At 50.0% G+C, this 13,153-nt stretch overlaps 1 protein-coding gene across 1 annotated transcript; it reads right to left on the reverse strand.

The window, feature by feature from the left end:
- Window positions 1-10,676: 10,676 nt before the first annotated feature.
- CLPSL2 (colipase like 2) lies at window positions 10,677-12,718 on the reverse strand. The gene is given in 4 exon segments (XM_033863669.1): window positions 10,677-10,772; window positions 11,922-11,971; window positions 11,974-12,041; window positions 12,660-12,718. Coding segments are annotated over 4 exon segments (273 nt in total).
- Window positions 12,719-13,153: the final 435 nt, after the last annotated feature.

The raw sequence follows: 13,153 nt of genomic DNA on the forward strand, positions 1-13,153 counted from the left end.
TCAAGCTTTTCGCTCCATCAGGGCAGGTGTCCTCCGAGAAGGAGGAATGGGTCTGGGGCCAGGCAGGATGGGGCTGACAGACTGGAGACAAGGTTGTGCAACAGGCCCAGCCAGGCTGGGAATGTTTCCATTTCTTCATCTGCTTCTTTTTTTTTTTTTAATTTATTTAATTTATTTTAGTTTCGGCTGCATTGGGTCTGTTGCTGCATGAGGGCTTTCTCTAGTTGCGGTGAGTGGGGGGCTACTCTCCGTTGCAGTGCGCAGGCTTCTCATTGCGGTGGCTTCTCTTGTTGCGGAGCACGGGCTCTAGGTGCGTGGGCTTCAGTAGTTGTGGCACGCAGGCTCAGTAGTTGTGGCTCGTGGGCTCCAGAGTACAGGCTCAGTAGTTGTGGTGCACGGGTTCAGTTGCTCCGTGGCATGTGGGATCTTCCCGGACCAGGGCTCGAACCCGTGTCCCCTGCATTGGCAGGCGGATTCTTAACCACTGCACCACCAGGGAAGACCTATGTTTCCATTTCTGAGGAACAGTCACACCTCCCTGGGAGGCCCTCATTGCCCCTCAAGTTCTCAAGCAGACAGGCACACACACACACACATCTCTGGTGGGGAGTTATAATGGCCCATCTTCTTTGCCCTGCATCAAAACTTACCAGTCCCCTCTCCTGGGCTCTCACCTCTTTTCTGGGCCAGACTTTCAGATGCGACAGCTAGCTGACACAATCTGTGTGTTAAGGGGTCAGACCACAAACAATTGCTATAGGCTTACTCTGTGCTAGCAAATTCTCACAATGACCTTGGGAAGGAGAATTCATTGTCTCCACTTTATAGATAAAAGAAACTAAGGATCAGAGAGGTTAAGTAACCTGCCCAATGTCATGTAATTAGAAAAAGTTGCCACTAAACCCATCCAACTCCACCTCCTACGCTTTCTACAATTCCCTGTTCTTTCCTAATTATACATACTAAGACAGATGGGTGGCATTGTAAGGAATTTAGTTTTGACTTACTACAAAAATTTTATACCCCCTGGAGCCATCAAACCTGGGTTTCCTTAGGCAGTTCTGAGGTGCCGGTCACTGAGATGTGCAAGTGGAGGGTCACTGACCCCTCGGTGGGGATGCTGGAGAGGAGATTCACAGAAATGAGGGAGAGTGATAATGAAATTGAGATGCTCTCCCAGCCCCAGGATTCTGTAGTTCTGGGATAATGAATCCTTAGAGTAACCATTAGGTTTATGAGTTAAGACTGGATTCAGCTGTAAGTAACAACAACAACAACAAAAACCCAAGTAATTACGACTTAAACAAAGGGGGCATATGTTGGGTTGGCCAAAAATTCATTCGGGGTTTTCCATAACATCTTACAGAAAAAATACGAACGAACTTTTTGGCCAGCCCAATGTCTCTCAGGCATGAAGAAGCCTAGAGATGGACGTGCCGGCATTTGTTTGGGTGCTGGCAGACCTGCAGGTCTCTTCACCTCCTCTCAGCAAATGCCTTCACAGCAGCTCCCAACGTCAGATCCTCTCACCATGTGCTAGGAAGCCTTGGGTAGAGGCTGGGTTGGGGAGGGGTGAGGGCAGAGTGCTTCTCCTGGGGTACCTTCTTATCTTGCCCTAACGCCTCCGGGCTGACGTCTCCACATCTCCCTGGCTACAACTGGGTCACCTGACCACCTCTAGCTGCAAGGGAGGCTGGGAAAGCAAAGGGAATGGGATTGCCATGACTGGCTTAGACTAATTATGATCCCTCTCCAGGGCTGGGCACATTACTGCCCAAACAATATTGGGGTTCAGCAAGGAAGCGGGGCAATGGCTGCCAGCAAACATTGAAAGTTCTTTATTGCAATGACTGTGCATCACCCTCCCTCCTTGTTCCTCCCCTGTTGGGGGAGGCTCTGGGGACCAGGGACAGGAACACACAGTTCTGGGTAGGCACAGGAGTAGGTGGAGGAGAAGTGGGGGGAGGCAAGGAAGAAAGATCATTAAAAGAAAGTTTCCTAAAAAAAAAAAAAAAAAAGAAAGTTTCCTTAACTGGCTTCTTTTTTTTTTTCAATTTTCTTACAATGGCCGTAGATGATTTTAAACGATTTCTCATTCTTCGGAAATATACGAGTCAGGCCCTGCTGGCAGGGACATTCGTTATACAGGCCGAGGAATGTCTGGGAAAGGCGAGACTTTGACCTCGATCTTGGGGGTTGCTCTGCCCTCAGCCCCGAGGGCCAGCCCCCACTTTCACCACAGCCCAGCTCTGGGGCCCATCTGCTTGTGCACAACAGAGGAGCCTGGGCATAAAGACCTCCACACCCAGCTGCTCAGAGTCTCTGGTCACCTCCTCCAGGCTGACCCCTAGGGTTGCTAAGTGTTCTCTTCACTCCATCCCCGGCATCACCTTTCCCTTGTTAACCCATCTGCCAGTCCTAAGTGGATGAACACTGAGAGGGAGCCCCATCTCAGCTCCTTAAATCCTTCCATAGGTAAGTCAACTCCCCTCTCCTGCACACTCAGTTCAGAGGCTGCCTCAGCCCACCTCCCCCCAGGAGGCCACGGCAGAACTCCTGGGGCTTGGGAGGACGGTGGTTAAGGCAGAGGTAGAAAGGGTGAGGGCCAGACCTAACTGTGCCCATTTACAGTGCTACTTTCAGGGTTTGCTAAGATGACCCCTGAAGAAAGGGAACCCATATTAGAGAAAGAAGCATCGCCATGCCCCATGGCCCCCCATCCAGGATTCCAAGCCCCTGGAGTGGGGACCCACCTTGGGTCTGTCCAAAGGCTTCCCCAGCAGAGAATTCCCGGGTCATTTCCGCCGCCCCCCCCCCCAGCCCCCCGGCCTTCCCTGGCCTCTGGGTGTGCCCAGGCTCCACCTTCCGTGGGTTCCTCCCCCTCAGCTCCACCGGGCACCGACACCCACATCCGTGTGACACGTGCCGCCCTCGGACCCCTTTAAGGAGCTGTGCGACTGGCAGTTCTCTGCCGCCCAGCGGCAGCATCCACTCGTGCACTTGCCCGGGAAGGCAAATCTCCCCAGTGTCCTGCGGGGAGACGGCTCCACCGCGGGCCCCCGCCTGCCTCCTCCCACACGGCGCCCTCACTTCCCCTCCACCCGCCGGGCTGGGCAGTCTCTGGACGGGGCCCCGGGGCATCTCTGCGGCTCGGGGTGGGGGGGGGGGCGGACAGAAGGCACCCGCAGGACCTGACTTGTGCCTGGAGGGAACTAAACAGTTTTGGAAGGTTTGCCCTTAGTGTCCCCAGAATAGGTTACGTCTCCTCTGGGTGTGCCAGACCTTCCTGTCTGCCACTGCACAAGCTGCTCTCCTGCAAACTCTGACTTACCCTTTCAGCTGAGTTTGATTGTCACCTACACCCCCCTAAACACACACACACTCACACACATCAACGGCCCCTAATGCTGGGGCTTATGACGTCGCCCATCATCCCTCCATCAGACATTTTCAATAGTCTTTCAACAAGCAAATACTGAGCACCTACTGTGTCCAGGCCCTGGAGATACAGCTGGGAACAAAACCAACAAATGCCTGCCCTGCTCCACCTGCCTGCTTCCCTCTCCCGTCCCGGCTGTGGCCTTCCTGGACACCTAGCCAGAGCAGTCCCATCACCTGGGTTTACCATGTTCACAACACATCTGACTCTCTGAAATTATCTTCTTTATCTTGTTTTTAAATTTTTCTATCTCTCCCTCAACTCCAGGAGGGCAGGGATTCTTGCTTTCTTGTTCACTGCTGTATTTCTTAGATGCTAGGACTAAAGTCCTCACACACAGTGGGTGCTGAATGCAAAAGTGCTGAACAAAGGAGAATATTGGAATGTTCCTTTGATCTCTCTGACCTCATCTCCTATTATTTCCATTCTCTCTCACTCCTATTTTCTATTCCTTGAATATGCCAGGCAAGGTCCCTCCTCTAGACCTTTGCCCTGACTGTTACTCCACCTGGACTGCTCTTTCCACTGCCTGCCTGGCTCCCTTTAGGAAAGACCTCACACCCTTTAGGTCTTTGCTTAAATTCCCATTGTCAGTAAGGTCTTCCCTGAGCACCCTCTCCTCACACCACAACTCCTGAAACCCCTTCCTTATTTTCTTTGTCCTCAGGTGTTGATCACCTGGAATTACATTAATATTTTACTTATTTGCCTCCTACAATAGAATGTCAGCTCTCCCAGGGCAGGGATTTTTGTGTCTTGTTCACAGCCCCATCACTAGCACCTAGAAAAATCACTTACATGTAGTAGGTGCTCAATAAATCGTGTGGAGGAATGAATGTCTGTCTCTCTTACCAGATGTGAGCGAGCCTGGGATGGGAGTGCTGTGTTTTGTTCATCTCTGCAGTGACAGCACCCGGCAGCACCCCGGCACAGCTCCCATGACTCCGGTGCACTTTCTTTGTCCCCCCAGACATCCTCCACCCAGCACTCCCTGCTGTCCCCCACTTCCAGTTTTCACCCACATGAGGCTCTGTGCCCACCCACCCTCCCCAAACAACCCTCCCCAAACAAAGTCTTAGGATGGTGGCAGATGGTGTGCCCTCTACGTTCCTTACCAAACTTTTGACTTCTCCCTGGAAAAATGAGCCCCCAGTGAGGAGCAAGAAAAAAGAGAGGAGGAAGAAGATGACCAGGAGCGCTGCCGCCACGTCAGGGACCAGAGGTGGTGGCCGTGCCTCTAAGGTCCAGCTACATACCCTGCATCTGCAATGTGAGTGCCATGTGACTGAGGCCTGGAGGGTGGGTAATGACGTGTGATTGCCCAGTCCTGGGGTTGACAGGGAGATGCCCGCAGTGCCAGTTCCCAGACTAAAGGGACAGAGGAGCAAGCAATGGGGATAAAGCTGATGTTTCCCAAGAACCAGTGCCGCTTCCTGGACCGTTTGCTGTGCTCATCTTGCTGCCGGCAGAGTATCTAGTCTGTGTGATTGGACTCTGGCACCGGCGAGATCTGGGTTCAATCCCAGCTCTGCTGCCTACTGGCTGTGTGGTCTTGGGCAGCCTTCTTAACCTCTTTGAGCCTTGGTTTCCCCTTCTGCAAGATGGGGCCTAATAAGAGTACATCACAGGGATGATGCAATGCTTAAATGAAATAGTAGATATTTTGCTCTGCATGGGGTAGGCACCCAATAAATAGAAGCTGTTATTAGCTTTGCAGTTAGAAGTCCTCAGTTAGAAGGATCTCAAAAGACTCTCTCATCCAATCCAATTGTGTATTATAAGTAACAAACAGCACTGTGAATATTTGTTTTGCAGATGAGGTGACTAAGGCCCAGAGAAGCTGCCAAACCTCCCCAAAGTCACAAAGCTATCAAGTAACAGAAGATTAGACTCTGGTTTTCATCTTTCCACTCCCTTTCTCCAGAGGCTTTCAATTAGAATTTCAGTAACTCCCTCTCTTGAGAAAATGCAGTGCGCCAAAACGCATTGCTGTAGGCCTTCTTGGCGAGCACAAGAGTTACAAGCCCAGGACGTTCAAAACACAAATGGTGAGTGGGTTTTGGCAGCGGATGATCAGAACAAAGTGCCTAGGTCTTGGGAGTGGGAGCGGGTGATAATGCTGCGGGCAGAGCAGCAAGAGACATTTTTACACATATTAGTCACAGTAGGTACGGAAATGCTGTGGGAACAAACTGTCCAGGAATCACAGAGGCTTAACACAACACAAGTGGATTTCTTGCTGTGAGTCAGGACGCTCTCCGGGGCCACTGTCCTCCCTGTGGTGACTTAGCAATCCAGGCACCTCCCAGCAATAGATCCTCACCTTGTCACCCAGCCATTGCAGGGAAAGAGAATTGGAGAACTCACAGGTTTTCTGGGTGCCTCACAGAGGGTGAAATCACCCCCTTACCCAAAATTGGTTTGGATGTTGGAATGGATGATGCCACACATACCCAGACAATATGGAAATGTTTATTACTAGAATAATGGAACTTTCTGGGGACAGCAGCGCAGGTGCAAGGAGGTGTGAGTGGCAAGGATGAAGGGGTGGGTGGCTTTGACTTTTACTGCGGCTGGGAGTTGGCGCCAGGGTGAGGGTTCCCTGAGCAGGCTGGGATTTGTGTGGTTTGCACCTCCCACCAGCACCAAGGGAGGAAGCAAGTGCTTTTAGCAGCTGGCCTAGATGTGGGGCAAAAAGGGAGTGAGAGCTTGAAAGCTGTCATTGGCCAATCATCAAAAATGGAGACTTCCTTGGGAATTCCCTGGCGGTGCAACGGTTAGGGCTCTGAGCTTCCACTGCAGGGGGCACGGGTTCCATCCCTGGTTGGGGAACTAAGATCCTGCAAGCTGCCTGGCATCGCCAAAAAAAAAAAGAAAAAAAAAAGGGAGTCTTCCTACCTAAGCGTAGGCAAGTCTTTGCATCGGTCTTAGCTGTATATTTCTAAATGTGATTCCTCAGGCAAAGGGAAACAAAAGCAAAAATAAACAAATGGGAGAAGATATTGCAAATGATATATCCAATAAGGTGTTAATGCCCAAGATATATAAAGAACTCATATAAACTAATAAGGACCTACCGTACAGCACAGGGAACTCTACTCAATACTCTGTAATAGCCTGCATGGGAAAAGAATCTAAAATAGAGTGGATATATGTATATGTATAACTGATTCCCTTTGCTGTACACCTGAAGCTAACACAACATTTTAAATCAACTATACTCCAGTAAAAATTAAAAAAAAAAAAAACTCATACAAATCAACAACAACAAAACAAACTACCCGATTCGAGCTGTCTACCAGTACATCGATAGCTCTAGGTCCTGGGAGCCAAGTTCCCCTGGCTTGTTAAAATAATAATAAAAGGTTTTGTGGCAGTGAATTGCTCCCACAGTACATTCTCCTTTTTTTTGTTGTTGTTATGTTTTTTATTTTTTTTGCGGTACGTGGGCCTCTCACTGTTGTGGCCTCTCCCGCTGTGGAGCACAGGCTCTGGACGTGCAGGCTCAATGGCCACGGCTCATGGGCCCAGCCGCTCTGCGGCATGTGGGATCCTCCCAGACCGGGGCACGAACCCGTGTCCCCTGCATTGGCAGGCGGACTCTCAACCACTGCGCCACCAGGGAAGCCCGGTACGTTCTCCTTTTGTCCTTTAATAATAGAACCCCCCAAGCTTTAGCTGGGCACACAGATGCCCACATGAAAACTACACTTCCCAGTCTCCCTTGCAGCTATCTGCAGCCATGTGACTAAGTTTTGCCCAATCAGATGTAAGTGAAAACAATTCCTGTGGCCTCTTGGTCATGCCCTTTTAGGAAGACTGAGCTACTTGCTGTCCCTCTACCCGCTTTCTTCTAACTGGAATGTGGACACAGCAGTTATGGTGATGCATCATCTTTGACATCCTGGGGCAGAGCTTCTTGACTAGTGTGTTTGGAAATGTGGATGCCTTCTGCCCTCAGGAGAGCCTCTTTAAGGCCCCAAGGCCCTTCTACTCTTACCCCGAGGTACTATACACATATGATGTTTCTGTGTGTGCCGTGTTGTAAAAAATTAAGGGGAAAAAAAAAGAAAAGGAAACAGTGCAGCAGATGGCTGAGCAAGAGGGTGGAAGGAGGTGGAGGCGTGGACAATCTCACCCAGCATGAGCCTCCAGCCAGCCTCCCCCAACTACCAGATGAGAGAGAAAGCATCTACCTTGCTTAAGCCATCATTAGGATAGGTTTTTGCTTCTGCAACTGTAAAGTTGTATCCTAAAGAACATAGATGGTTTGGACTTGGAAATGATCTTACTGTCTACTCACAGGGAAATAGTTAAGTAAATATGGGTCCACATATATAATAAAATTAGGCAGTCATTACTGTTTGAAAAAGTACTTTGGTGACATGAGGGAAATGATTGATATATAATGAGACAGGAGAAAAAGCAATTTCTGATTTCTGCGTGAGGCAAAGGATCTCTGAGTTACACTGTGGTTATGTCAAATGAGGAGTGGTGGGTGGGTCCAGGGCAAGGTAACCCCCAGGACAGACTGGACTGGGGGTAGAGTCTCGGTGTTCCAGTCTCAGTGTAGAGTCTCAGTGTTCCAGTCTGACCCAGGAGAGTGGGTCCAGACATCAGAGCTGAGGCCACGCATCTTCCTCAGGATCTGGCCAGGAAAGGCGATGGTGTTCTGAGTCCTGACTGTGTTGGTGACCTCTTGGCTGGGGAGACACCAGGTAAAACCTGCACCCACCCCCATCGGAATAGTCCCAGAGAGGCTGACTCCACCTTTGCACCCTCCCACATAAGCCAGGCTAAGTCAATCGGCTAATTCCACCGCAATGATTGGTTCAGGGATGAGCATGCCGACTAAGCAAATCCAATCAGAATCGATCTTAGCACGTTTGCTGAGAATTTTGAGACAGATGTTTCCTTTCTCTGGGAGGCATGATTGGCATATGTGAGGTGGATTTGTGGTTAAGAGCCTGCCCTGTGGAGCAAGACAGCCTGGATTCAAATCCCAGCCTCACCCCTACTCTGAACCTTTGAGAAGGGTACTTTGAGCCTCAATACCATATTTGTAAAATAGGGATATTTATAGTACCTACTATAACTGTTGTGAGAATAAGAGGAGTTGATACAGATAAAAAAGCACTTTGCTCAGTGTCTGGAACATAATAAGTGCTCAATAAATCTTAGCTGTTATTATTATGTGACACCTGGAACTTTTGCAGCTACCGGGAAGGAATCCAGCCTGAGGGCCATGGAGCTACTGGATTCAGCCAGACCTGAGGACAGGCTGCTACTGTACTTCTAGTTCCGACCCCCAGTGAATTCCCTCAGCATCTAGACCAGTTTGGGTTGGTTTTTTGGATAACCGCAGCAGAAAATACCCCATGGTGATAATCCATGGTGAGACCTTGGGCAAGTCATGTAGCTCTCTGAGCCTCAGTTTCTTTATCTTTATTTTATTTTTTTAAAATGTATTTCAGGGCTTCCCTGGTGGCACAGTGGTTGAGAGTCCGCCTGCTGATGCAGGGGGACACGGGTTCGTGCCCCAGTCCGGGAAGATCCCACAGGCCGCGGAGCGGCTGGGCCCGTGAGCCATGGCCGCTGAGCCTGCGCGTCCGGAGCCTGTGCTCCGCAACGGGAGAGGCCACAACAGTGAGAGGCCCGTGCAAAAAAAAAAAAAAAAAAAAAAAAAAATGTATTTCATTTTAGTATAGTTGATTTACAATGTTAATTTCTACCATACAGCAAAGTGATGCAGTTATACATATCTATACATTCTTTTTTCATATTCTTTTCCATTATGTTTTATCACAGGATATTGATTATAGTTCCTTGTGCTATACAGTAGGACCTTGTTGTTTATCCATTCTATATATAACAGTTTGCATCTGTTTATCCCCAAATCCCAATCCATCCCCTACCCACTGTCCCCCCTTGGCAACCACAAGTCTGTTCTCTATGTCTATGAATCTGTTTCTGTTTCATAGATAAGTTCATTTGTGTCGTATTTTATATTTCACATATAAGTGATATCATATGGTATTTGTCTTTCTCTTTCTGACTTACTTTGCTTAGTATGATAATCTCTAGGTCTATCCATGTTGCTGCAAATGGCATTACTTCATTCTTTTTATGGCTGAGTAGTATTCCATTGTATACATGTACTACATCTTCTTTATCCATTCATTTGTCCATGGACATTTAGGTTTTTTCCATGTCTTGGCTATTGTAAATAGTGCTGCAGTGAACAGCATGTATCTTTTCAAATTATAGTTTTCTCTAGATAAATGCCCAGGAGTGGGATTGCAGGATCATACGGCAACTCTACTTTTAGTTTTTTGAGGAACCTCCATACTGTTTTCCATAGTGGCTGCACCAATTTACATCCCCACCAACAGTGTAGGAGGGTTCCATTTTCTCCACACCCTCTGCAGCATTTGTTATTTGTGGACTTTTTAATGATGGCCATTCTGACCCGTGTGAGGTGGTACCTCACTGTAGTTTTGATTTGCATTTCTCTAATAATTAGTGATGCTGAGCATCTTTTCATGTGCCTGTTGGCCATCTGTATGTCTTCTTTGGAGAAATGCCTATTTAGGTCTTCTGCCCATTTTTCGATTGGGTTGTTTGCTTTTTTGTTATTGAGTTGTGTGAGCTAGTTTCTTTATCCATAAAATGGAACTGATGATATTAGAGAACGTGGAGAGATCAATGCACCAGGTCACTTTCTCACCACAGGCATGGACATTTTTGCGTTTATGCTTCACACGCATTCTCATAAACACTCTCTCAATGATCTCCACCCTCGTGTTCCCCTTGAAAAGCATTCAGATCCCCCGCTCAGTCCCCCCCTACCACATACCCATCCATGAGCACCTCAACATACTCCCTCGAGGCACATTCCTCAACCGTGCCCCTCCCACATAGCCCTCCTTCCCAAGGCTTGGCCCTTCCTGGATGCAGCCTCTTCTCACCCCTACACCCCAGTTCCCTCCCGCAGATCCGCCCTGAGGCCACCAGGCCTCCAGACAGGGCCAAACCCCATGGGAAGCTCTATCATGCCTCCTGTCTCCCCTTTCAGCTACCCCCAGACTGGAGCAATCCCTATCCAGTCCCCTCTCCCAGGAAGTGCAGACAGAAGCCAGAGCCAGGAAGTGACTTTAATGTCTTTTGAGCAAGATGCCCCCCCCCCCCCAGCAAGGAGGAGAGGGAGGGAGGGGTGGCAGTGACCAGCCTGCATCCTCTAAATCAAATGGCACCGGCGGGTACAGACTGGGTCCTTGTGTATGCAACTTAAGCCTACTTGGCCGGGGCATATGATGTTCATGGCGCCCTTGGTCTGCGGAAAACAGGTAAGAGAGTTGAGAGTTACCAAGGTGCAGGAAAGAAGGGGGTTTAAACTCCTTAGGGAGCAGAAGCAAGATCATAAGTGATGGAGTGAGACAGACGTGAGCTGTCAGCTCTACAGCTGATAACTTTGTGACCTTAGGCTTCTTTGTCTTAGTTTCTGCATCTGTCAAATGGGGATAATAATAGTAACCCTATTTGTTATTTTGAGAAGATAGACAAAATAAAGTAGATCAAGTGCCCATGATGAAAAGATCCTCTGGCCACTTCAGCTGTAGACTTAGGCCACAGGAGCGGCCTGACTGGCTCCCTGGGCAATGGCAGCTCCCCAGACAGGGAGATGGAGGCTGAGCCCATCCTCCGTAGAAAGATTTGGGCCCAGGGCCAGAGAAAAGGCAAGCAAGAACAAGATGTACAATGCATTCTGCTCCCTGCATTTCCACCAGCTAATAACAACCATGCTCCATTGAGCACTGTCACTGCCATGACCATATACTCTTCCCAACAACGTGGTGGGGTGGGTACTTTAACCCCATTTTTCAGATGAGGAAACTAAGGCTCAGAGAGCAGAAGTGATCTGTCTGAGGTCACAAAGACAGGGGCTGGAAAAGCCAGGGTTTAAACTCAGGTCCAATCCCAAAACTGTGAGCCTGCCACGGCAGCTCCGCTCAAGAAATTAGGTCATAGCGGCAGGGAGGTAGGGATGGGTTGAGAGGTCTTTTCCCACCCGCTTTGCTGCAGTGATGTTAGGGTAGAGATATTCATTCATGCAACAAACATTTGTTGAGCACTGCTGTGTGCAGGCACTAAACTGGGTGGGTAGGGGTTCAAAAGTGAATATGTCTTAATCCTTCCCTTGCAGAGCTCTGCCCAGTGGCAGAGGCAGACAAAGGCAGGGAAGTCAGGGAGATACATGCTCTGCTGAGGGTCTGGGTCCCAAGAGTGTCAGAGCTCCAAGGAGGGAAGTCTTCTCAGAGGAGGTGGCCGGAGTTGTTATTGCAGGACGATTAGGAGTTTGCCAGGTGGAGAAGGGGGAAAGGCTGCTCCAAGGAAAGGGTAAAAAAAGCAGGTGCAGCCACATGGGTTTTTTAACCCATCCCCACCCTACATACCAGAAGGGGCTGCCCCACCCGAGTCTCACTTGGGGCAAGCACATCATGGTTATTCTGGCCCTAGGGACACAGAAGGCACACCGTGGTCCAAGTTGATGAGACAGCAGTCGCTGTAGCACTCCGAGTGGTGGGCCCCTAGCCCCGTTCGTCTGTGGGGACCCGCCCTAAGTCACCAGTCTCTGGCAGCGTTTGTGTGTAGGGGTCAGGGGGGGTCCCTGACATTGCTAAAGCCCCAGGAGTCCAGAAAGAGAAGCCCTGAGATGGTCACCCCACCTCCCACCCACCCCCGGCACCCCTCCAGCAATACTCAGAGGAGCAGGGGGAGAGGAAGGGTGGCAGTTTAGTACTTTTCCCTCTGCTTCTCCTCTCCTGGGGGCCTCCCTCAGCTCTGTGGGTCCCAAAGGGTGACCTTTGTTGGGGGGAGAAAATACTCCCAGATCACAGTTTAGTGGGGCGGGCAGGACCGAGTGTCCGGGAGCGGGTGTTGGGAGGGAGGGGATGGTGCTGGTTATAAGGCCACTTTCTTTCCCCTCCAGAGCCACCAGGGAGGTGAAGCAGGGCTTTGAAGTCCTTTGGGAACCTATCAAGCTTCCAGCCTGAGAAGAAATCGCCAATATGGGGTGGTTCCCCCCCATCCCCCTCTTCTCTCTCAAAACCCAACTGGCACCTTCTGGCTAGACCATGATACCTCGACCACCGCCCTCTGCTAGAGTGGAAGGTTCCAAAAGCTCTCTTGGCTCACCTTTGTAGACCCCTTTTTAAATTGCGGGAACGCGTCCCAGCAGGGGAGCAGCATCGCCTCGAGTATCGCGAGGGCCGCGGCCATGCGCTTGGGAAGCAGAAGTCCAGTTGGGCTCCGAGAGGCTGCGGGGATAAACCTTCCCGCTGCCACGTGACCCGGCGCCCCCAGCGCCCGCCCTGGGCTGGGGGCGGAGGGTGAGGGAGTTAATGGTCACAGCCCACTCCAGAGAGGAGGCCCAAACCAGCAGAAGCCCTTTCTAGCGCCCAGGAGGCTCCCAGGCCCCGGCAAAAGGATGGAATTAGGAAAGGCGCTCCTATGAGACCCTGACTCAGGCGTGGACCGGCCAGATGATCGATTTTAGGGGCCCTAGGGCCATCCGTATGTATTACTTGCAAATTAAAACTTAAAACTGTAAACTAAAACTTTATTTCCAAAAATTATGCAAAATTTATATGCTGAAATGAAACATCTTGCTTCTTGATGTTCTGACTCTCTCTGCCCTTCGCTGCACCAAATTGC

This window comes from Tursiops truncatus, chromosome 10 (genome assembly GCF_011762595.2).
Source record: "Tursiops truncatus isolate mTurTru1 chromosome 10, mTurTru1.mat.Y, whole genome shotgun sequence".
NCBI lineage: Eukaryota > Metazoa > Chordata > Mammalia > Artiodactyla > Delphinidae > Tursiops > Tursiops truncatus.